Below are 24,595 nucleotides of genomic sequence, written 5' to 3'. Positions count from 1 at the left end.
TCCTGGTTCTGTTGATCTGTTCCACAGTTCTTTTGGTCTCGATATCATTGAGTTCTGCTCGAATTTTAATTAACTGTCTTCTTCTGGGGGTGGGGTCTATTTGTTGCTTTTTCTCTAGTTCCTTTATGTGTAAGGTGAGCTTTAGAATTTGAGTTCTTTTCAGTTTTTGAATGGATGCTTGTATTGCGATGTATTTCCCCCTCAGGACTGCTTTTGCTGCATCCCAAAGATTTTGAACGGTTGTATCTTCATTCTCATTAGTTTCCATGAATCTTTTTAATTCTTCCTTAATTTCCTGGTTGACCTTTTCATCTTTTAGCAGGATGGTCCTTAACCTCCACGTGTTTGTGGTCCTTCCAAACTTCTTGTTGTTATTGAGTTCTAATTTCAAAGCATTATGGTCGGAGAATATACAGGGGACTATCCCGATCTTTTGGTGTCGGTTCAGACCCGATTTGTGACCCAGTATGTGGTCTATTCTGGAGAAAGTTCCATGTGCACTTGAGAAGAATGTGTATTCAGTTGAGTTTGGATGTAAAGTTCTGTAGATATCTGTGAAATCCATCTGGTCCAGTGTATCATTTAAAGCTCTCGTGTCTTTGGATATGTTGTGCTTAGAAGACCTATCTAGTATAGAGAGAGCTAGATTGAAGTCACCAAGTATAAGTGTATTATTATCAAAGTATTTCTTCAGTTTGGTTATTAATTGGTTTAAATATTTGGCAGCTCCCACATTCGCGGCATATATATTGAGGATTGTTAAGTCCTCTTGTTGGATAGATCCTTTGAGTATGAGATAGTGTCCCTCTTCATCTCTCACTATAGTCTTCGGGGTAAATTTTAATTTATCTGATATGAGGATGGCAACCCCTGCTTTCTTTTGAGGACCATTTGAATGGTAAATGGTTCTCCAACCTTTTATTTTCAGGTTGTAGGTGTCCTTCTGTCTAAAATGAGTCTCTTGTAGACAGCAAATAGATGGGTCCTGCTTGTTTATCCAGTCTGAAACCCTGCGCCTTTTGATGGGGTCATTAAGCCCGTTCATGTTCAGAGTTACTATTGAGAGATATGAGTTTAGTGTCATATCTATTCAGTCCTTGTTTTTGTGGATTGTTCCACTGAACTTCTTCTTAAAGGGGAATTTTAAGACTCCCCCTTAAAATTTCTTGCAGAGCTGGTTTGGAGGTTACATATTCTTTCAGTTCCTGCCTGTCTTGGAAACTCTTTATCTCTCCTTCCATTCTGAGTGAGAGCCTTGCTGGATAAAGTATTCTTGGTTGCATGTTCTTTTCATTTAGGACCCTGAATATATCCTGCCAGCCCTTTCTGGCCTGCCAGGTCTCTGTGGAGAGGTCTGCTGTTACCCTAATATTCCTCCCCATAAAATTCAGGGACTTTTTTTCTCTTGCTGCTTTAAGGATCTTCTCCTTATCTTTGGAATTTGCAAGCTTCACTATTAAATGTCGAGGTGTTGAACGGTTTTTGTTGATTTTAGGGGGGGATCTCTCTATTTCCTGGATCTGAATGCCTGTTTCCCTTCCCAGATTCGGAAAGTTTTCAGCTAGGATTTGTTCAAATACGTATTCTGGCCCTCTGTCCCTTTCGGCGCCCTCGGGAACCCCAATTACACGTAGGTTTTTCTTCCTCAGGCTGTCATTTATTTCCCTTAATCTATCCTCATGGTCTTTTAATTGCCTGTCTCTTTTTTCCTCAGTTTCCCTCTTTGCCATAAACTTGTCTTCTATGTCACTCACTCGTTCTTCCACCTCGTTAAGCCTCGTCGTTAAGACTTCTAGCTTGGATTGCATCTCATTTAATTGATTTTTAATTTCTGCCTGATTGGATCTACATTCTGCAGTCATGAAGTCTCTTCAGTCTTTTATGGTTTTTTCTAGAGCCACCAGTAGCTGTATAATAGTGCTTCTGAATTGGCTTTCTGGCATTGAATTGTAATCCAGATTTTGTAACTCTGTGGGAGAGAGGGCTGTTTCTGATTCTTTTTTTTGAGGTGAGTTTTTCCTTCTAGTCATTTTGCTCAGTGCAGATTGGCCAAAAACAAGTTGTATTGGGAAAAGGAGAAAAAGAGAGAGAAGGAAAGAAAAGAGAAAAAGAGAAAAGAGAAAGAAGAAAAAAAAGGGGAAAAAGAGAAGAAAAAGAGAAAGAAAAACAAAGGAGAAAAAAGAAAAAAAGGGGGGGTGGGGTGGGGGAAGTAATCAGAAATCAAGAAGAAAGAAAGAGAAAAAAAGCACAAAACAAAAACAAAAACAAAAAACAAAAACAAAAACAAAAAAAACACGGGGGAGTATCTCCCGATTCTGTGTACTTTAAGTCCCTTGACTTCCCCTGGACCTGGTCCGTCTCGCTGGTCTTCTGGGGGAGGGGCCTGCTGTGCTGATTCTCAGGCGTTAGCACTTGGGGGAGCTGCTCTGCCGCTGCCTGGTGCAGGGCTCAGTGGGGGGTGTTCATCCCGTGAGGCCCCGGGAGGAAGCCACAGTGGCGGGGGCAGCTCTGGGACCCTGGAGTCAGCTCCCGCAGTAGCTCCGGGGCTCTCCGTGGGCAGGGCCTGGCGGTTCCCGGGCGGGGCCGCTGATCTGCTCAGTTCCAGGCAGGAGCGTCCTTGCTGTCCTGGGCCCTCCCGGCCTCTGCCTGTCCCGGGGGAGGCCGGATCCTGGGCTGTGTCCAGGCGCCCTGTGCTCCGGAGCCTGCAATGTTGGATTCGCGCTCCCGGCGGTGCAGCCCCCTCCGCGGGGCCGCCGCCCGAGCCCCTCCGAGCTGTTCCCGGTCCGCGCCGCCCCCTCCGCGCGAAGCTTCTTCCTCCGCCCGAGCCCCTCCGAGCTGTTCCCGGAGCCGTGCCGCCCCCTCCGCGCAGCTTCTTCCTCCGCCCGAGCCGCCGCCGCCGAGCTGCTCCCGGAGCCTTGCAGCCCCCTCTGTGGAGCCGCCGCCCGAGCCCCTCCGAGCTGCTCTGGGTCCCGCCGTGCGCGCTGCAGCCCTTAGGGAGCTCGGCGCACTCTCCCGGGCAGTTCCTCTGTTAGTGTCTCAGGGAGCCCGAGGGCATCCCCGCCCTCCTGGGGATCCTGCTCCAATTCCCCGGGAGGCCTTTCCGCGGGGAAGGTTGGTGCAGCTCCTGCTCCTCCGGGACGGGGCTCTCCTGTCCTGGGGACACTCGCCCCGGCCTCAGCCCGGCTCCTCGCGGGGCCCCTCCCCCTTGGAGGCCTTTTGTGTCTTTATTTCTTTTTCCCCGTCTTCCTACCTTGATAGAGGCGCGAACTCTTCTCACTGTAGCGTTCCAGCTGGTCTCTCTTTAAATCTCAGGCCGAATTCGTAGATTTTCAGGATGTGGATGGTTTTCTAGGTAATTTGTTGAGGACAGGTGACTTGGGGACCCTACTCTTCCGCCATCTTGCCCCTCCCCCTCTCAAATGTTTTTCTTTCTCAAACTTTCTTTTCTCAAAACTTTTCTTTTCTCAAAACTTTTTTTTCAGATCAAGGCAAATGGCAGAGTGATTTACCGAACAATACATTAGACTTCTCAGAGAAATATATTACACAAAATATTCATCAGGGGACCATATCCCAAGATAATTGCTCAATACATTCAGATAATCCATAAAAGAAATTAATTAAACATGTACAATATTCCTAAAGGTCATGGCAAAATGCAGCAAAACCAAACAAAACCCAATCCCAGTAAAATGAAATTTTAAAGAATTTTAATTGAACCTTAGCAAAATAACAACATGTATTGAGCATCATCAAAATATAAGACACATGATAGTTGTGGGCAGATGTAAAGATGAAGACTTAGTCTCTGTATTCATATTTAGGGGAGTCAGAACTAAGCTTAGTTCAACAAAGACTTATTGGCATTCCTAAGCACGAGGCTTATATTAGATGCAGTGGGTAAAAAAGATACCTAAGGCCAGTCCCTGTAATAAAGAGACTCATAATTTAGGGCATTATATATCTGGGTGTATATTTTTGTATGTGTGGGGATGTGTGTACTATATAGGAACCACCATAAATGCAAATAATTTCAGTGCAGTATGGGAGGCTATGATAGGGTGTTAGCACTACATAGGGAAATTTAATCCAACATATGGAGGAGATAAAAGGAGGAGGTGGTAGAAGTTGAGCTGAATATTAAGGATATGTTAGCTAGAGAATGGGAAAATCATTCCATGCTGAAGGAAAAACAGTGTGACTGAGAAACCACAAACAGTTCAGAGGACTGTTGGTGTAAGGGAAGGTCTACTACTAGCACTTTCTCTTTGATTTTGAAACTCTTGTAAAATGACTACACAATGACCCCTAAAGCCTCCCTGTCAAACACAATTACTTTAATATAAAGGTCATTTTACCTTGATTACTTCTGCAGCAGTTTATCATAAGAATCTTGTATGGGGGCAGCTCCGTGGCTCAGCGGTGTAGCGCCGCCTTCTCCCAGGGCGTGATCCTGGGGACCCTGGATCGAGTCCCACGTTCGGCTCCCTGTGTGGAGCCTGCTTCTCCCTCTGCCTCTGTCTCTGCCTCTCTCTCTGTGTCTCTTATGAATAATAAAAAAAAAAATCTTGTATGGACTCCTTGTATACGTATAAAAAACCAAACTCAGAACCATTTAAAGGCTTATCAAGCAACTATTATATTTCATATCTTTTTTCCGTCCTGTAGAGAAAGGCTAATTTTGTAAAAATATACTGCCGGGTGGCTGCTTGGACTAACTAGAACAAATACAGATGCAATTTAGGTTTCATTGTGACAAAACTAGGGCAAGAGGTTTTTTGGTGGGTTTTCATTGGGGAGACACGGAGACTAAAATGATAACGGGATAGTTTGAAAGGGCTGGTGTGAAAAATTATGCTTCAAGGGGACAAAACGAAAGTACACACACACGGGGGGGGGGGGGTAAACAAGTTTCCAGGCCGCAATGAAAATTTCCTTTGTTCACAGAGCAATCCTCTTTCAATTTCAGTCCGGCCTTCATATAAACCAACAATTCTTGCTTCATGGGAAAAAAAACAAAAACAAAAAAAACAAAAAACAACCCAGATTTTCCCATTCATCCTATCTAGTGGAGTAAAAATCTCCATCTCATTACTACCCCAAACCTCCAGGCTAAATGCGCTACTACACTCAGCCTAGAAAATAAATTGCACTTTTAACATTCACGTAAACATTTCAAATAAAATGTAGCAGCCTACCTGGATCGGCCACCCACGAACTACAATATCCAGAATGCATTGTTTTTCCTTCCGTCTTTTACAAGGGCAATACCTTACTAGATCTCATTTCCACAAGCAATAGTCACATGACACGTTTCCTTTCAAGATGGCGGATAATCTCCCTTCGGAGTTTGATGTGATCGTAATAGGGACGGGTATGTGTGGCTCTGGTACTCCCCTAACGAAGTGTAGGAAATCTGTCTCCTTACTACCTTCTCTGCCATGGCGAGGCTTGGGGAGAAATACTAGGGGTTGAGGAAGGGAGGGAGGATGGGAAGGAAGTGAGGTAGTGTTGAGTCAGCGCGGGACTTCGCAGCTCCAGGGAGGGGCTGGATCCACCGTATTTAGCGCCATTTGAGTAGGGGTCGATCTGGTCGATGCCGATGCTGAGGTTGGTTGCTGCGGGTGATTCTGTAATTTCGTTAGAGGGAGGTGGGTTTGTAGTGTCATGAGAATGGAAGGTCGGGATTTTACCAATGGAGACGCCTTTGGCGCGACATGATTCCCTCCTCGTTGATTTCAGGGTGATATTCCCCATCATTTTGTCTCGCCCTTTCTTAGGAAGTTTTCATGTATTTATGTAGTCCTGGGGTGTAGTGCAGCTCGGATACAACTTCGTCCTTAGTTTTTCGGGAAAGATGCCCAGTTATCGCCCGTGTGCTTGTTAATATACTAGGACGAGGACACGAACTCTTTTCTATTGTGTTGAAAAGCTTAGGGAATTGTATTTTGTTGAGGTAGCCATTATTCCTGCTTTATGATGCTGAAAGACAGCGTTTTGCTTTCTGTCACCCACCTATCTACTCACAACTAAATGAGCTGAGAAGAAGCTTCTGTGAATTCCATTACAGGTGTGTGACCTTATCTTCCCCTTGTTTTCCCATTATTTATTCTCCATGTTTTGGGCGGAGCCAGAAAAATCCCCTGCAATTTCTAGTTGACAAATTCAATGTACAACAGGTGGAGAAGACATTTGGCAGCAGTTGGTATTTTGTTTTCTTAATATTGTAAAGGGTGGATTTTAGATGGGATGAAGTAGGTTGTTGAGTGGGGTTTTCTCCTGTTTGCATAATGTGGTAGGTCAGAGAAGCTCTGGTGAATGAGAACCTGTCCATTGTATTAATGAACACGTTTTCTTTCAAACAGTAGGGGCAGCCATGTTTCCAGGGCAGAAGTAAAAATGATAGCTACCTAGTTTTGAATGCTAATTATCTGCTAATTGATGTGCTAAGCATTTTACAAGCTGTATGTAATCCTCACAGCAGCCTGCTTAGAGTAGGTATTTGGTACACTTTACAGAAGAGAAAAGGGGAGCTTAGAATAGTTGCTGTGTGCTCAAGATCACACAGCTAGTAAGTTTCCAAAGGCCCATTCCATCTCAGAAGGAGAATCAGTGGTTCATACCTTCAGAGTTAACCCATATTAATAGAAATAACTGAGAAAGTTGTTTGGAGCCTTTAAATAGCTGTTTGAATTGCTAGGCACTTAATCTCTCTGAGCCTCAGTCTTGTTTTTAAATACAGGCAGGATAAACTAGATAGCCTTTCAGGTATTGTCTAACCAAAAATTCTCTCATTCTAATTGCACCTGGATAATTGGTCTCAGGATAGTGAGGACATGTTTATTCTTATTCTGTCTGAAAACTGCATGGCTGCAGATAACTTGGCTGTAGCTGCTGTAAACAGATGTTGAATGAGAGCAGGAAAGAGTCAATAGAGTGATGATTCATTTGTTCTCTCTAGTCTATCCTAAAACCGAGAACAACATCCATTTTTGAATAGTTGTTATACCATACTTCAATTCTATATTATTGCCTTTCTTTTTTGTTACCTAGGAGCTTGGGGTGTTTTAAAAATTTTTTGAGTCATTATAAGATTTTTTTCTTATCTGGGTTCAAATTTTAATTGATAAGAGTATTAATTCCTATTATTAAATGCTGTTAATTCTTAAAAGCTTTCTGGTTCAGTTTATAATATGGGCTATATTCATCCTTTTAGAGTCTGTTATGGTAGAGGTAGGAAGATACTGTGAGTGATACAGAAAATTGCATTAGGTGGCATCTGGTGTGTTTAGAAAAAGATTCATTTTACACTTTCCAGTGAGAGTAATATTATTTCTCAAAGTATGGGAAGAACTTATTCGAAGTTAATCTTAAAAGTTACTTTTTTTCATCTCACTTAATGGTGAACATACTCAAGTTTATCAAGCACATTGCATAAATTTATGTTGTGAAGCATTGTATTTAGGTATATCAAAATGGAAAAATTGGATAAAAGTCATTTCCTAAATGGTTCCAATTATTATTTAATTTCAATTATTGTTAATGTATTTGGAATACTTTTCTTCTGAAATAGTTTGCTGATAATAGCCTTAAAAATGTTTGCATTAGGGGCACCTGGGTGGCTCAGTCGGTTAAGCATCTAACTCTTGGGATCCCTGGGTGGCGCAGCGGTTTGGCGCCTGCCTTTGGCCCAGGGCGCGATCCTGGAGACCCGGGATCGAGTCCCGCGTCGGGCTCCCGGTGCATGGAGCCTGCTTCTCCCTCTGCCTATGTCTCTGCCTCTCTCTCTCTCTGTGACTATCATAAATAAATAAAAATTTAAGGAAGAAAAAAAAAAAAAGCATCTAACTCTTGATCTCAGGTCTTGATCTCAGGGTCATGAGTTCAAGCCCCATGTTAGGCCCCACACTGGGTATGGAGACTCATATATATATATATATATATATGTTTTCTTTTCTTTTTTTTATGATTTTATTTATTCATTAGAGGCACAGAGAGAGGAGTAGAGACCTAGGCAGAAGGAGAAAGGGAGAAGAAGCAGGCTCCCCATGGGAAGCCTGATGTGGGACTCTATCCCAGGATCCTGGGATCACACGCTGAGCTGAAGGCAGATGCTGAACCACTGAGCCACCCAGACATCCCTGTTTTCATTACTAAATACTAGCTTGAGTTAATCTTAGGAAATGCCAGCATTTCTTAGATTCGATTTTACTGACAAAAGTCGAATTAATCATGCATGTATCACAAACATGAAGAAATAGGCTATGAAATGTAATTTTTCTTTTAGATTTAGCTTTAGTTATATCAAGAGACAGTTGCTTCAAGTAAAAACATCTGTAGGTGATATTTAAATCCCTTTGTCCTTAGTTTTTTTTTTTTTTTTTTTTTACTTTTTATATCACAAGATTTTCCTTAAGATCATGTTTTGAAGAGATTATGGGAAGATAAAGTTTTGTATGTATTTTCTTAGTTACATCTGTTTCTTTCTGATTACAAAATACAGGAAATATTTGTCAAACACTCAAAGGCAGAGAAATAAAAGTACTTGAGCTGTGAAAAATATAGAAGAAAATGGAATAAGGAAGGCGAGCCATCTAGAGTCTTAAAGGAGAGGACAAAGCTGGATATAAGTGATGTTTTAGAAAGTGGCTTTCAGTTTGGAGTACACTGTCATCATTTTCAAGACATTTTGCCATTTAGAAAGATACTGGATAATTTTGTGGGTTGTAGAGAAGTATCATTGGTTTCAGGTTAAAAATAGTCCCAGTAGGGATCCCTGGGTGGTGCAGCGGTTTGGCGCCTGCCTTTGGCCCAGGGCGTGATCCTGGAGACCCGGGATCGAATCCCACGTCGGGCTCCCGGTGCATGGAGCCTGCTTCTCCCTCTGCCTATGTCTCTGCTTCTCTCTCTCTCTCACTGTGTGCCTATCATAAATAAATTAAAAAATTAAAAAAAAAAATAGTCCCAGTAACATAACACCTCACTGGAGGTGATATCTGGCAACCTGTGTAATCTGCAATCTGTATCAGAGCCAACAATTCAACAGAAGAGCGGGCAAGATGAAAGTTTGGAGAGCTGTGATAATATTGGCATGCTTCTTACAATGTAGAATCCTTTAGGCCCTCACTTAGAGCATATTCTTATTTTAGAAGTAATTCCAGTGTGCTCAGGGCATATTAGAAACATCCTATGTAGAAGATATAGAGAGTATTATCAGCTTCTGCAAAAGCTGTGTTTGGGGGATGTCGTTAGACATAAGTGATAGTTCATATCCTAATGGGAAAGGGAAGAGACAAACACCTAAATTGCAAGCCTACGTCAAGTGGTAAAATGGCCTGGGACCAGTTTATATAGTAACACTCAGTTTTCAGAGTATTCAACCCACATTTACTGAGAACTTAGTCCCTGCCTTTGTAAAGTTTACTGTATTGCCTATTTTCAGAGATTATTTGGGGTTCCTCATAGTCACATCCTCAGAACTGTTCTTAAGCCAACCTGGGCTTTTCATTGCATCCTTCTTGCTCTCTGAAGACCATGTAGGGATCCAGTCTGCATCCCTTTCCTTTCTGAAGTACACCACACAATTATATTTTGGGAGTTCTTTCCTAGAGATAGGCTGTGGAGTGGGCTAGCTTAAACTTTTTCCTGCAGATGATAAACAGATCCTTTTTAAGAGTTTGATTGCTAAAGATTATGGGGAAGGAGATGAGATAACCAAAATAACAAACATGGGAGGGATTACAAAGAGAATTGCTCCTAACTTGTAACTATCTTGCTAGATAGTGCTTGACATAGTACAATAGTAGATGTGGCAGCATGGTGTAATGGGAATCATTTGACCTTTCTACTGGATGACTTTCGGCAAATTGCATCACCTCTTGTGACACCAGTTTGTTCATCTGTAAAGTGGGAGATTTTAATTAGGTGACCTATCTACCAGTTCTAAAGTTTACCATTGTGTTTGTGTAAGTATGACCCTGGGTCCTTGAAAAGGCTAAATTCTGTATAGTCCTTTTAAGGAGTCAGGTCAGTGTTTAATATACTTAAGAAATGTGTGTATCAAAATGGCTCATTAGGGGATCCCTGGGTGGCGCAGCGGTTTGGCGCCTGCCTTTGGCCCAGGGCGCGATCCTGGAGACCCGGGATCGAATCCCACGTCGGGCTCCCGGTGCATGGAGCCTGCTTCTCCCTCTGCCTGTGTGTCTGCCCTCTCTCTCTCTCTCTCTGTGACTATCATGAATAAATAAAAATTAAAAAAAAATTAAAAAAAACAAAAAAAAAACAAAATGGCTCATTAAAGGTTTTCTTGCAAGCAGCTGCTTTCATCAGGAAGGTCATGTAGGTAGTAGGCTTTCATTCTTTGATGTTGGTTGAGAATCATAATATCAGCCTTGGCTGGCAGCTCATTGACTATAAAGCTTATGATATTGGTAGTATAGCTTCACTTCTCTAAATATTGGGGAATAGTAGTGCTGCAGGAGGTTTTGTGAAAAGGTATTTATTTACCAAATACCCCTTTGTACCAGACTCTGTGCCGAGTGATTTCCCACATATGTATCTTATTTACTCTTCTCCCAGGATACCTGTTTATGTATCAACATGACAGGATGTCCATATTAACTCTGTCTGTATTTCCAAACATACATGCACCTATGGTCCAGAGCTGAGTTGTGATATTTTTTTTTGTGGTAATTGTAAGATGCCACCTATTCGTGGGTCATGAAATCAATTCCAGCATTAAAAAAAGAGGTAGAGTAGAATGTATCAGAATATATTGCATGTAGTAAGGATGAATGTAGTTTTGTAAAACAAATATTTCATATGTATATAATAGATCACTGTGTAAAATACATATATATGCATATACATTTTTTTGGGTGTTGCCAGGGGCAAAAAGTCTTAAAGTCTAGAGAATAATAGAATAACAATGAATAGTCATGAAAATGTTATTTCAAAAGTCCTTTATTAGTTTCACAAATGCCATACCATCCATATATTTTATTTACTTTGACATGTATGTATCTCATTTGAGCAGTATAGTGATAATGTAGTGATTGATGATGAGGTTCTGACATGAGACAGATTGGGTTTGAATCAGCTGTGTCTCTTGTGCCACCTTACACATGTCCCTTAATGACTAAGTTTCAATTTTCTCATCTCTACATGAGAATAAACCTCACAGAGCTGTGTTGAGAATTCAATGAAATAATTCCTGTAAAATGCTTAGTAAGTGCTCAGAAAATGTAATTGATATAAATGGCCCATAATGCCATTCCCAGGTGCTTTTATCATCACTGTTACCACCTGAATGCTTCCTGGGAAGGGCTTTCCATGGAAAGCAACAGAAAGATTCAGGTATCTGAATCATTTTTCTCCTCTTCCCATTGGCTTGTTGGCAGTAAAGACCTTCGTCTATTATCACTATTTCTAACAGATTTCTTATCTTGTGGGTTTACAGGTTTTCTATCTTTTTTCTTTTATTCTCTTCCATTCATCAGCTTGAATTATTTGTCATATTGTTTTGTTTAAAGGTTTTGAGCAGATTTATCCTATTTGGGGCATAGTACGAAACTCTTCTTTGTCAGCTTAAGAGTGCTGAAGAACTAAAGAAAGCCTACGGATTTTTGTGTTCCAAAAAATGCTTTGCAATTCTTCAGGTATTTATTGATGGAAAAGTATGTCTTTTCTGCTCTCAGTACCTAGGAAAGTAAAGGGAGTTACCTAACTCTGGAGAAGACTCTGGGAGAGGCTTACCCATCCTTGTAAATCCTAAGTTTGAACCAATCCCTCAGAGAGAGTGACATCTGTTACCAGAGTTCCCTCTGCAGCATCATTTTCATCTCCCATGCGTCATGTCATTTTCTTATTTTCTGTAGTGTTCTCGTGATGTTTTGGATAACTCAAGCCACGGCAATTAAAATCAAATATGGCTGCTCACCATCACATTCTCATGTTTAACATAAAATCGCAATGCACAGAAATAATTATAATTCCATATTATTGACCTGTTACTCATGCTAAATCGCCTGCTGTTAGTTTTAATGCAGAGTTTTTAAAATTGAAATGCTACGTTGTATCTGATATGTATATAAATGTTTTTTTTTTTTAAGATTTTATTTATTTATTCATGAGAGACACAGAGAGAGGCAGAGACACAGGCAGAGGGAGAAGCAGGCTCCATGCAGGGAGCCTGACGTGGGACTAGATCCTGGGTCTCCAGGATCATGCCCTGGGCTGATGGTGGCGCTAAACCACTGAGCCACCGGGGCTGCCCTATAAATGGTTTTAAATATAAAATAAACTGAAAGTCGCCATCAGTTTATAGTAACATATGTATTAAAAAACATATCTATATGCTAGCGAGATTGGGAACATTTTGGGGATATTTAGTTGTAGCCAACAAAATAGGGATACTTTCAAAGTTTGATTTATTGTCTTCTTTGCTAATAATTATTATAGGACAGTGTAAAAAAGATGATAATTTATCACAGTGATTTTTCTAAAGCATGATTATAAGAGCCATCATGTTATCATATTGAGGCTATTTAAAAAAATAGTTTGCAAATAAGAGACAAGGGGCAAACAACATAACAAAAGCCGAGAGAGAGCGGGAGAGAATGAGACTGACCAGGTACATCTTGGCCACTGTGGTGCTTAGTTTAAGTATTTCATCTTTATTGGATTTTACAAAGAGTTTAAGTAACACTACTTGACTGATTTGGTTTATATCACATTTAGAGTAGTATTAACATCTACTTTTTTTCTGAGTAGTATTCTAACATATCTTTTTTGTCCAGCCTAGTGTTCACATTGAGTTACAATGGCTATTAGATAATGAAGTTTTAATCATTTTATATTGCTTTGAAATGTTTTGGATCATATAACTGTCATTAGTTATTAGTACATTATTAGTACATTTGTAAAACTACTTTTCTATATATGAGTTTAAAATAATTATTATAGAAACATTTACACAAGCTAAAGTATAAAGAGGTAAGATTTTACATACAGATAAAAGGCATATTAGGGGGACGCCTGGGTGGCACATGTATCCACTCCTGGATCAAGTCCCACATAGTCCCACATCGGGCTCCCTGCATGCATAGAGCCTGCTTCTCCCTCTGCCTGTGTCTCTGCCTCTCTCTCTCTCTGTGTCTCTCATGAATAAATAAACAAAATCTTTAAAAAAAGGCATATTAGGAAGATGCTGAATTATGAGTTCTTTTTCAAATAATTTTTATTTGAGTATAGTTGATGCAGTTACATTAGTTTCAGATGTACAACCTAGTGACTTGACAAGTTTATACATTATGTTCACCACAAGTGGTTACCTTTTGTCCCATTACATTGCTATTAGGATATCATTGTATTCATTATGCTCTGCCTTTCATTCCCATGACATACTGACTTGTGAGTTCTAATCCTTATTTTTCTATGAACTGTGTTACTTTGGTATGAGCTATCTAAGCCAAACAGATGACAGAGATTTATTTTAAGTACCTACATTACACTGGTAAACAAATATATGAGAAATATTTGCTATATGTGAGTACTATTTTTAGCTCTTGAAATGCAAAATCTCATCTGATTCTCACAGTAACCCTGTTTGTGGTAGATACAGTTATCTCCATTTTACAAATATATAACCTAAGGCAAATTAAGTTTGACCTAGGTCAACTTAAGTTGTTCTAGCTAAGACCAGAGTTGTTCTAGCTAAAACTGAGTTATTAGAATGAGCTTGTGGGATTCTTCCAAGTGAAAAAAATGCCTTTATACTATCAATATTATATTAATGTGCCCTAGCTTTGTAGTTGGCAGTTGCTTTATTTTTGGGAATCACCATTGTTGACATTAAAATCCTGTTGCCAACAAATTCTTACAGTGTAAACTCATCACTTACAGCATCAAGATATTTGTGTTAGCTTGCAAACCTTTTGATGAAGGTAAACTGCATGACCTGGTTGTGTTTAGCCCTTAAAACAAAACAAAAAAAAATAAATAAATCACAGCCACTAAAGTAGTGATAAGAAATGGGATCAGAGAATACAGTCATATTTCATGTGATAATCTGTTTTCCCTAGGAATTATTCATTGATTTCAAGATACATAGTTTCCCACTGAAATAAAATCATTGTTAAAAGTTACATATAGGCTGCTTGTACAGGTGCTGGAGTTTGCCATTTTGTCTTTTTTTTTTTTTTTAATTTTCTTCACTTGCAAATTTTCAGGATTATTGGACTCATTGTCTTGTTTATGAAGCTTGTCTTATTTTGGTTGACTCTTCTTTTGGTTCCTAGGATTTTCAGTATTTGTCAGCACTTAACAATGGATGCATCTTAATTGACAGAATGAATTTGGTAATCTTTTTCCTTGGAGGGCTGTATTATTAACATAATAATAACACTTCTATGTATATACTTCCAAAAGTTTTCTCAATTTTTTAAAAAGATTTTATTTATTTATTCGTGAGAGACACACAGAGAGAGAGAGAGAGGCAGAGAGACACAGGCAGAGGGAGAAGCAGGCTCCATGGAAGGAGCCCGACATGGGACTTGATCCCTGGACTCCAGGATCATGCTTTGGGCCGAAGGCAGGTGCTAAACTGCTGAGGCACCCAGAGATCTCCAGTTTTCTCACTTTGTGTGTATAAATATATGTCTACTTTTCTGTGTTTATAAAAGTGTATCATGGATACTGTTTTAAAACCTATTTTTCAGGGGATCCCTGGGTGGCGCAGCGGTTTGGCGCCTGCCTTTGGCCCAGGGCGCGATCCTGGAGACCCGGGATCGAGTCCCACGTCGGGCTCCCGGTGCATGGAGCCTGCTTCTCCCTCTGCCTGTGTCTCTGCCTCTCTCTCTCTCTCTCTGTATGACTATCATAAATAAATAATAAAAAAAAAAAATTAAAAAAAAAACAAACCTATTTTTCACCTCACAGTATGTCATGAACACCATTCCGTGTCAATTATTCTTCCTAGTGTCCTTTTTTAAAAGTTTTTATTTGGAGATAATTGTAAACTTATTTTTTTTAAAGATTTTATTTATTTATTCATGAGAGACACAGAGAAAGAGGGAGAGAGGAAGAGACACAGGCAGAGGGAGAAGCAAGCCCCATGCAGGGAGCCTGATGTGGGACTTGATCCTGGGACTCCAGGACCACATCCTGGGCCAAACATAGGCGCTAAACCGCTGAGCCACCCAGGGATCCCCTAATTGTAGACTTATTACACACAGTTGTAGAAAATAATATGGGAAGATCCTGTATACACTTCACCCAGTTTCCCCAATGGCAAGTTACTTATCTTGGAAGGGAAAGCTTTCTATACATATCTCTAAAGGCAGTTAACAAAAGTAACACAAGTATATGTAAAACTGGTGAAATCTGAATGAAGTCACTAGGTAAGGTCAATTTCCTGGTTATGCCAGAGTAATCTAAGACGTTAATATTTACTCTTAGTTTTTCAATATTTTATTTTTTACATTTAAATTTTAATTCACTTGATTGGGGCACCTGGGTGGCTCAGGTCATGATCCCAGGGTTCTGGGATCGACCCCACGTCAGGCTCTCTCTCAAATAAATGAATAAAATCTTTAAGAACTTTTTTTAATTCACTTGAAATTTACTTTGTTGTAATGTATGAGGGCTTTTATCCATCTAAATCATCAGCCAGTTATTCTAACACCATTGATCTAATAATCTATTCTTCATTGAGTTGAATTTAATTTTTCTTTACCATATGATCAAGTTTTGGACTTTCTGACGAAAATTTGAGTGTCTCTTTCAGTGTAGTCTCTTTCAAAGTGGGAACTATAAAGTAGGAATAGATCAGGTCATCTGATCTAGGGAGAAATAATAAGTATTCCTCTTCGAAATCTCAAAAAACAAACGGTAATATTTGAGTATATAAAAATTGTAGCATCTGCTCTGAAAAATAGAAAACCAAAAGAAAAAGAAAAACAGTATTTGCAACTCATAACAGGACTAATTACAGAAAATGAGTACCTTCAAATTTATGTGAAAAAGAGCAAGGGTCTTTAGACAAATGGGCAAAGAATGTAAAAAGAAAATAGAAATAGTTAACAAATTGCTGGGAAAATATTTTTTCTTAATAAGTTGAATGCAATATAACCTAGTAATTAAAAACATTAAAAGAGTAATAACTGATTTGTTGATCAAGTTGTATCCAATTAATATATAAAAACATTTAAAGAGTAATAACTGATTTGATGAAGTTGTATCCAAGTAATATATTTTAAATTGAGACAGTGTTTGGGCAAAGTAATTTGATTTTGTACTAAGAATTGTAAATATGTTTATTCTCTTGGACTCTGTAACTTCAGATCTCAAAATTTATTTTGATAAAATCATTTAGTAGAGTTAAAAGTTACAAGAATGACATCTATTTTAAAGCTGCTTATAGTTAAATTTGAAAATAATATTATATATTAAAACACTCTGAAAGGTCACAGGATGCTAATTAACTGGTACAGTGTGGCCTGTGATCTGGTCCACAGCTTTCATTTTCATTATAAAATAACATACTTGCAAATGAAATTTGTGTGTGTATATTTATTTCAGTGAATAATAATAAAGTGAGTGGTGTGTATATATGACCCAGTTAAAGAAAAAGAGTATTACCAGAACTTTAGAACTTCCCTTTGTGCATCACTATCATCTGTTTTCCTTTCTTATAGATGTAACCATTATGGTAAGTTGTATTGTTTGTATTTTTTAAAGTGTTTTAATTATGTGTGTATGCATCTCTAAAAAATATATATTGTTTTACCCTTGTCTAACTTTTGGAATTCGATAGTATGTATTCTTTTTGTGACTTGCTTTTGTTGTAGTGTTATGCTTGTGAGACTGATCTCTACAGATGTAAACCTCCCCTCTCCACACACTCACATGTATACACACACACACACACACACAATTGTGTTACATACTAGGTTTGCATATCTTCAGCTTCAGTAGGTTATGCCTATTTACCAAAATAATTGTATTTATTTGCCCTTTGCTTTACAGCTTTTGAAGTCTTTACCCCCCACCCCAGGAAATTTGTAATGTCATAAGTACATTCATGACTAGATAAAGTCATCTGTACATTCCATTCTGCAACTTTTTCAGTCAATAAGCCTCACTTTTCTATCCATTCCAGGTCATTTTAATCTCCAGTTTACAGATCATATTTAACTTTCTACAAACACCTACCCCAAAATACTCTTTATAGCTGATATGTACACACTTGTATCCAATTCAGTATTATGCACTACTGGTTGTTAATGTCCTGTAAGTCTGTTTTATCCTAGCTTAGTTTTTTTTTTTTTTTTCAAATGATGACTGAAATATTGAGAAGACTGGACCAGTGATCCTACAGATTGTTCTACCTCTTGGATTTGGCTGCTTTCTTCCTTGTGGTATCAGTTACTTTATTACTCTGACCTATCTTTTTCATGTAAACTAAGAGTTATATCTAAAAGCTTGATGGATTCAAGGTTAAAATTTTTGTCTAGAATTTATCTTTAGTGATTGGATGCCATGTTGGATTATGCCAGAGCATACATCATATCTGGTTGATAGACCATGAGTGTTGCTAAGATTAACCCTGGATTAGAATGATGACAATCTGATGCTTCCGTTGTATGGATATAGAATAATCTGTGTATTGTAATTTGGCAGTGTATACTCACTTTGATACCAACTATTCACATAATAGTTCTAACATCAGTAGGTACTTCTTGTATAATAAGTATTTTCATTAGGACTTGCAAATTTTTTTCTTTGATTCTTCTTTGATTCCTTCTACACTTAGTAGCTGACACTGTGTGCCAATTTATTAATTCACAAAAGGGAACATACCTTTCTAGCATTATTCGTGTCTACTAGTTAAAGTACTCATTTCTGAGAATCAAGTAATTCGGGAAATGGAATTACATTGTAAGATTGCTTGATGGGGATGGATAAGGAGATTTAGATGTCATGAAAGAATATAGTACTTAAGAGCACAGACTTGAGCCAGAGTTCCAATATTAACTCACTATTTACTCAGTATATGACTTTGGAAAAATTACTTAACCCCTCTGTGTTTCAGTTTCTACCTTATGGATACATGTGGACAAAGACTGGAAAGTCAGAGCAAAATGAAAATTGTTAGGGGTCAGTTTATGTATGATTAAAATATTTTCTTTAGCATTGTACCATATTTACAGTGTAAGAGAAAATGAAAAGTAGTTTTATGTTGCATTTTAGGCATTTTTATTACTGTTATTTTTTTAAATCAAAAATATGTTAAGGGTTTTTAAAAACTTCTTTTAGAGGGAGAGAGTGTGAGGTGTTAGGGTGGGGTGAAGGAGGGAGGGAGGGAAGAAGAGGGAAGAAGAGGGAGAGGGGGAAGAGGGAGGGGGAAGAGAGAAAGAGTGAGAGTGAGAGTGAGAGAGAGAGAATTCTCCAGCAAAGTTTTCTTAAATTTTAAATCCAATATAGTTAACATACAGGGTTATATTAGTTTCAGGTGTACAATATAGTGATTCAGCAATTCCATTTTATCACCCAGTGCTCAAAACTACAAGTGCACTCTTTAATCTCCATCACATGTTTAACCCGTCCCCTACCTACCTCTCCTCTGGAAAACATCCATTTGTTCTCTGTAGTTAAAGTGTCTGTTTCTTGGTTTGTCTTTTATTTTCTCTTTGCTCATTTTTTCTTAAATTCCACAAATGAGTGAAATCATGGTTTCCCTTTCTCAATATCCTTGCCAATACCTGTTGTTCCTTGTCTTGTTGATTTTAGCCATTTTGACTGGTATGAGGTTAATACCACATTGTACTTTTTGTACTTTTGATTTGCATTTCCCTGATAATAAGTGATGGTGAGCATCTTTTCATGTATCTGTTGGCCATCCTGTATCTTTGTAGAAATGTCTGTTTATGTCTTCTGCCCATTTTCTAATTAGATTATCTGGTTCTTTTGGGTGTTGAGTTTTATAAGTTCTTTATGTATTTTGGATACTAACTCTTACTGGATGTGTCATTTGCAAATATCTTCTCCCATTCCATAGGTTGCCTTTTAGTTTTGTTGATTGTTTCCTTCACTGTACAGAAGCTTTTTATTTTGATGTACTATCAATAGTTTATTTTTGCCTTGATTCCCCTTGCCACAGGACCTATAGAAAAAAACTTGCTACAGCTGAGGTCAAAGAAGTTATTGCCTGTGGTCTCCTAGGATTTTTATGGTTTCAGGTCTCACATTTAGGTTTTTCATCCATCTTGAATTTACTTGTATGTATGTATCGTGACAAAAGTGGTCCAGTTTCATTCTTTTCCATGTTGCTGTCCAGTTTAACCAACACCATTTGTTGAAGAGATGGTCTTTTACCTTTGGGTATTCTTTCCTGCTTTGTCAAAGATTAGTTGACCACATATAAAGGTGTAGGTGTATTTCTGTGTTTTCTGTTGTGTTCCATTGATCTATGTGTCTATTTTTGTGCCAGTACCATGTTGTTTGACTACTATAGCTTTGTAATAGAACTTGAAGTCCAGAATTTTGATGCCTCCAGTGTTGTTTTTCTTTTTAAGGTTGCTTTGGCTATTTGGGGTTTTGTATAGTTCGATACAAATTTTAGGATTGTTCTAGCTCTGAAAAATGTTGGTGGTATTTTTTTTTTAAGATTTTATTTATTTATTTGAGAGAGAGAGAGAGAGAGTGAGAGAGCACAGGCAGGAGCAAGGGGCAGAGGGGGGAGAAACAGACTCCCTGATGAGCAGGGAGCCCATGCAGGGCTTGATCCCAGGGCATTGGGATCATGACCTGAGCCAAAGGCAGAAGCTCAACCAGCTGAGCCACCCAGGTTCCCCGCTGGTGGTATTTTGATAGAAATTGCATTAAATGTGAAGATTGCTTTGGATAGTATAGATGTTTAATAGTATTTGTTCTTCCAGTCCATGCACATGGAATGTCTTTTCTTTGTGTCGTCTTGAATTTCTTTCATCAGTGTCTTACGGTTTTCAGAGAATAGGTCTTTAACCTTTTGGGTTAAGTTTATTTCTGAAGATATCTTTTTGATTTTTGATGCAATTGTAAATGGAATTGTTTTCTTAATTTCTCTTCATTATATGTATAGGTATGTATAGAATACATATGTTCTATACATATGTATGGAATACATGTGTGTATGTATGGAAGTGTAGCAGATTTCTATACATTGAATTTATATTCTGACTTTACTGAATTTATTTATCAGTTCTAGCAGATTTTTGGTGGAATCCTGAGGGTCTTATATATACGGTATCATATCATCTGCAAATAGAGTTTTACTTCTTTCTTACCCATTTGGATACCTTTTTATTTCTTTTTGTTGTCTGAGTGGTGTTGCTAGGACTTGCAGTTCTGTGTTGAATGCAAGTGGTCAGAGTGTTTTTTCCTAAGGGAAAAGCTTTCAGTTTTTCCCCAATAAGGCTGATGTTAGCTGTGAGTTTTTCATATATGACCTTTACTATGTTGAGATATGTTACCTCTAGACCTACTTTGTTGAGGGTTTTTTATCATGAATGAATATTGTACTTTGTCAAATGCTTTTTCTGCATCTGTTGACATAATATGGTTTTTATTTCTCTTATTGATGTGATGTATCATGTTTATTTGCAGATGTTGAATCACACTGGCACCCCAGGAATAAATTTCACTTGATCTTTGATTAATAATTTTTTAATCTACTGTTGGATTTGGTTTAGTAATATGTTGAAGATTTTTGCATATATGTTTATCAGAGATATTGGCCTGTATTTTTCTTTTTAAAACATCACTCCATAATTTGTGTCTTTATTTGGTTTTGGTATCAGAGTAACGTTGGCCTTGTAGAATGAATTTGGAAGTTTTCCTTCCTTTTCTATATTTTGGAATAGTTTAAAAAGAATAGATACTAACTCCTCTTTACATGTTTAGTAGGACTTGCTTGTGAAGCCATCTGGTCCTGGACTTTGGATTAGGAGTTTTTTGATTACTGACTCAGTTTCTTTCCTGGTTATTGGTTTATTCAAATTTTCTATTTCTTCCTGTTTCAGTATTGGTAGTTTATATATTTCTAGAAGTTTTATCTATTTCTTCCACAATGTCTAATTTGTTGACATAGTTTTTCATAGTTTTTCTTATAACTGTTTGTATTTCTGTGATATTGTTATTTCTTCTCATTTGTGATTTTATTTGAATCCTTTCTCTTTTTTTCTTAATAAATCTGGCTAGAGGTTTATCAATTTTATTGATTTTCTTTTTCAAAGAACCATCTCTTGGTTTCATTGATCTGTTCCATTTTTTTTAGTTTATCATTTATTTCTACTCTAATCTTTATTATTTCTCTACTCCTGCTGGTTTAGGTTTTGTTTGTTCATTTTCTAGCTGTTTTAGGTGTAAGGCTAAGTTGTTCATAGGAGATTTCTCCAGCTTCTCTGGGTAGGCCTTTACTGCTATAAACTTTCCTCTTAGAACCACTTTTATTGCATCCTAAAAGTTTTGGACTGTTGTGTTTTAATATTCATTCATTTCCATGTACTTTATTTCTTTTTTAATTTCCTGGTTGACCCATTCATTTGTTTAATAGCATGTTGATTATCCTCATGATTTTTTTCCTGTAGTTTTCTTCCAGTTTCATAGAATGGCCAGGAAAGATGCATGGTATGACTTTGATCTTGAATTTTGTTGAGGCTTGTTTTATGGGCTAATGTGTGATCTATTCTGGAGAATGTTCCATGTGCACTTGAAATGAATGTGAATTCTGTTTTAAGATGACTATTCTAAATATATCTGTTAAGTCCATCTGGTCCAGAGGGAAATGGCATCTGCCAGTTCCTTTGTTTCTGGAGGGTTCCCTCTGTGAATACTGCCTCTACAGGACATGCCCTGAAATGAACAAATAACCTCCTGACTTGTGTGCCTCAGGTGATCTTCAAATTGCTCTTTCCATGCTGTTGTCCTTGTGCCCTTTGCCCTGCCTTCTCTCCAGGAGCAGCCCTGATGTAATTCTTAATACAATAAAATTGTAATTTTCATTAGATAAAAATTTATCCTTCAACTGTTTTAATAAATACAATATAATTACTTTTCAGTAATTAATAAACTGGATAAAATAATAAACAGGATAAAATAATTTTTAATGTTTTCTAAATGATGTATTGTCAATTTTCTCTTAAATATGTGATGACACTACATTTAAAAGTTAAAGTGTTTCTATTTTATGGACTATTGTATGGTTTGAAAGAAGAAATTCAGAAGTCCTCTCAAATGTAGTTTATAAGGCTCATGGTTTGTTTTTAATCTACTTTTTTAAGAAGTGAGTTTCATGATAAGATTTTATTTTATTTATTTTTATTTTTTTATTTTTATTTTTAATAAATTAATTTTTTATTGGTGTTCAATTTACCAACATACAGAATAACACCCAGTGCTCATCCCGTCAAGTGTCCCCCTCAGTGCCCGCCACCCATTCACCCCCACTCCCCGCCCTCCTCCCCTTCCACCACCCCCAGTTCATTTCCCAGAGTTAGGAGTCTTTATGTTCTGTCTCCCTTTCTGATATTTCCCACACATCTCTTCCCCCTTCCCTTATATTCCCTTTCACTATTATTTATATTCCCCAAATGAATGAGAACATACACTGTTTGTCCTTCTCCAATTGACTGACTTCACTCAGCATAATACCTTTCAGTTCCATCCACGTTGAAGCAAATGGTGGGTATTTGTCGTTTCTAATGGCTGAGTAATATTCCATTGTATACATAAACCACATCTTCTTTATCCATTCATCTTTCGATGGACACCGAGGCTCCTTCCACAGTTTGGCTATTGTGGACATTGCTGCTAGAAACATCATGATAAGATTTTAAATAAGTTTGCTTCGCTGCTAGAAACATCATGATAAGATTTTAAATAAGTTTGCTTCATGATTCCAAGATTGCTCATTCTTGGAATGAGTACACAGTCTCATCTGTTTTAGACTCAGCTTTATAGGTAACACAGTAAATTTCACTTTTCTTCTGTGGCACAGAAATAACATATGTGCTGAACAAAGAAACTTATTTTTTCATCGCAGGTTAAATATTATTATTATGTTTGAAGGGAACTCACCTGGGATATTCTTTGCTATGAAAAGATATTTTATTTTATTTTTAAAAAATGTATTTATTTATTCATGAGAGACACACAGAGAGAGAGAGGCAGAGACACAAAGCAGAGGGAGAAGCAGGCTCCATGCAGGGAGACTGACGTGGGACTTGATCCCAGGTCTCCAGGATCACGCCCTGGGCTGAAGGCGGCACTAAACCGCTGAGCCACCTGGGCTGCCCTGAAAAGATCATTTTAGTCATTGAAATTGGTAAAACAAAAATATCAGTGTTAACAGTAAAAATTAATTGTAGTGGAATCTGCTTATTTTACTTCCTGGTATGGAATAAGTTTTCAGCAAATATTTGTATTATTTAGTAAAACTTTCATTAAGACAATTTGAGTTTATACATTTTTCTCCATGTAGGTAAAAACAGAATGCTAAATCTCTCCTTTCTAAGAGATTATTTATTTGGTAGTCCCCAGCTTTCATTAGCTGTCCAAATTAAATTAAATTTTATTAAATTTTATTAATTTATTAATAAATTAAATTAAATTTATTTAATTAAATTTTATTAAATTTTATTAAATTTTATTTTCAAAACTATTTGGCCATTAAATTAAATTTTATTAAATTTTATTAAATTTTATTAAATTAAATTTTATTAAATTTTATTAAATTAAATTTTATTAAATTTTATTTTCAAAACTATTTAATTTGGAGACTTTCAAACATAAAAAGGAGACTAAAATAAGCCCCATGTACTAATCTCCCAGTTTCAATAATTGTCAATTTATGGGTCATCTTGTTTTCTCTGTACCCTCTGTCTTCTCATTTCACTGTCCAACCCTAAATTATTTTTAAGTAAATTCAAGATATCATGTTCTATGTGTGAATATTTCAATATCTTAAAGTTAAGGCCTCTTTTTAAAACATAATTCCACGCCTTTATGCCTTGTTTGCATCTTCAGTTTTTCCTAAGGTATTTATCCATTGTGTTTCTTTACTCTAGGGCTCCTTCTAGTTTAATTTTTATTTCTGAAATGATTTTTTTCTTTAATTTCCTCTTGAGTCATTTTTCACTCTTTTCAAATGTTACTATTCTCTTAATCACACTTCTGAGTTTTTCTAATTTTATGTTAATCTTTCAGTGCTTCTATCATTTTCTTATATTTCCTTCTTTTATTTATTTTTTTAGCTTCTATTACCATAGTTAGGTTATAGTTTTTATCTAATTTGTGAGCATGTCTTTCTGGCATACATTTACTTCATTGTCTCTTGGGATATTATTTCACTCCTTATTCTGTATTTAACTGTACACTAAATAGGATTTAACCAAGATGTTTTTGTGTCACTCACTTTTATGTGAAAATTTTCTTCCTTTTTTTTTAATGTGAAATTTTTCTATGTGCTTTTAATGGGGAGTGTGGATCAGGATAGTTTTTCTAGTATCACTGTTCTAGATCTTTCTTTTTTGTTGTTTTCACAAAGTAATAAAAAAAT

The 24,595-nt window shown here is 37.4% G+C and overlaps 1 protein-coding gene and 1 long non-coding RNA gene across 10 annotated transcripts in view; one reads left to right on the top strand and one right to left on the bottom strand.

Annotated features, from left to right (window-relative positions):
• The window catches only part of LOC140596323 (uncharacterized), a 75,727-nt gene extending 70,393 nt beyond the window's left edge, over positions 1–5,334 (bottom strand). Inside the window, exons 1-2 of the long non-coding RNA XR_011998362.1 lie at positions 5,199–5,334; positions 4,359–4,543 (exon numbers count right to left, since the gene is read on the bottom strand). This is a non-coding gene — a long non-coding RNA (uncharacterized lncRNA). The remainder of the gene's footprint in view (positions 1–4,358; positions 4,544–5,198) is intronic.
• Positions 5,290–24,595, top strand: part of CHM (CHM Rab escort protein) — a 255,280-nt gene continuing 235,974 nt past the window's right edge. For 4 of the 9 annotated variants that reach the window (XM_072745033.1, XM_026016742.2, XM_072745031.1 and 1 more), the window contains exon 1: positions 5,292–5,374. In XM_072745033.1, coding sequence (XP_072601134.1) covers positions 5,326–5,374 — 49 coding nt within the window. In that variant the 5' untranslated portion in view covers positions 5,292–5,325. Of the gene's footprint in view, positions 5,375–5,518; positions 5,611–24,595 lie in introns of those variants that run through there. The other 5 variants (XM_026016746.2, XM_026016743.2, XR_011998361.1 and 2 more) reach the window with 4 other exon arrangements.

This window comes from Vulpes vulpes, chromosome X (genome assembly GCF_048418805.1).
Source record: "Vulpes vulpes isolate BD-2025 chromosome X, VulVul3, whole genome shotgun sequence".
Lineage (NCBI taxonomy): Eukaryota > Metazoa > Chordata > Mammalia > Carnivora > Canidae > Vulpes > Vulpes vulpes.
This window is presented reverse-complemented; position numbering and strand designations above follow the sequence as displayed.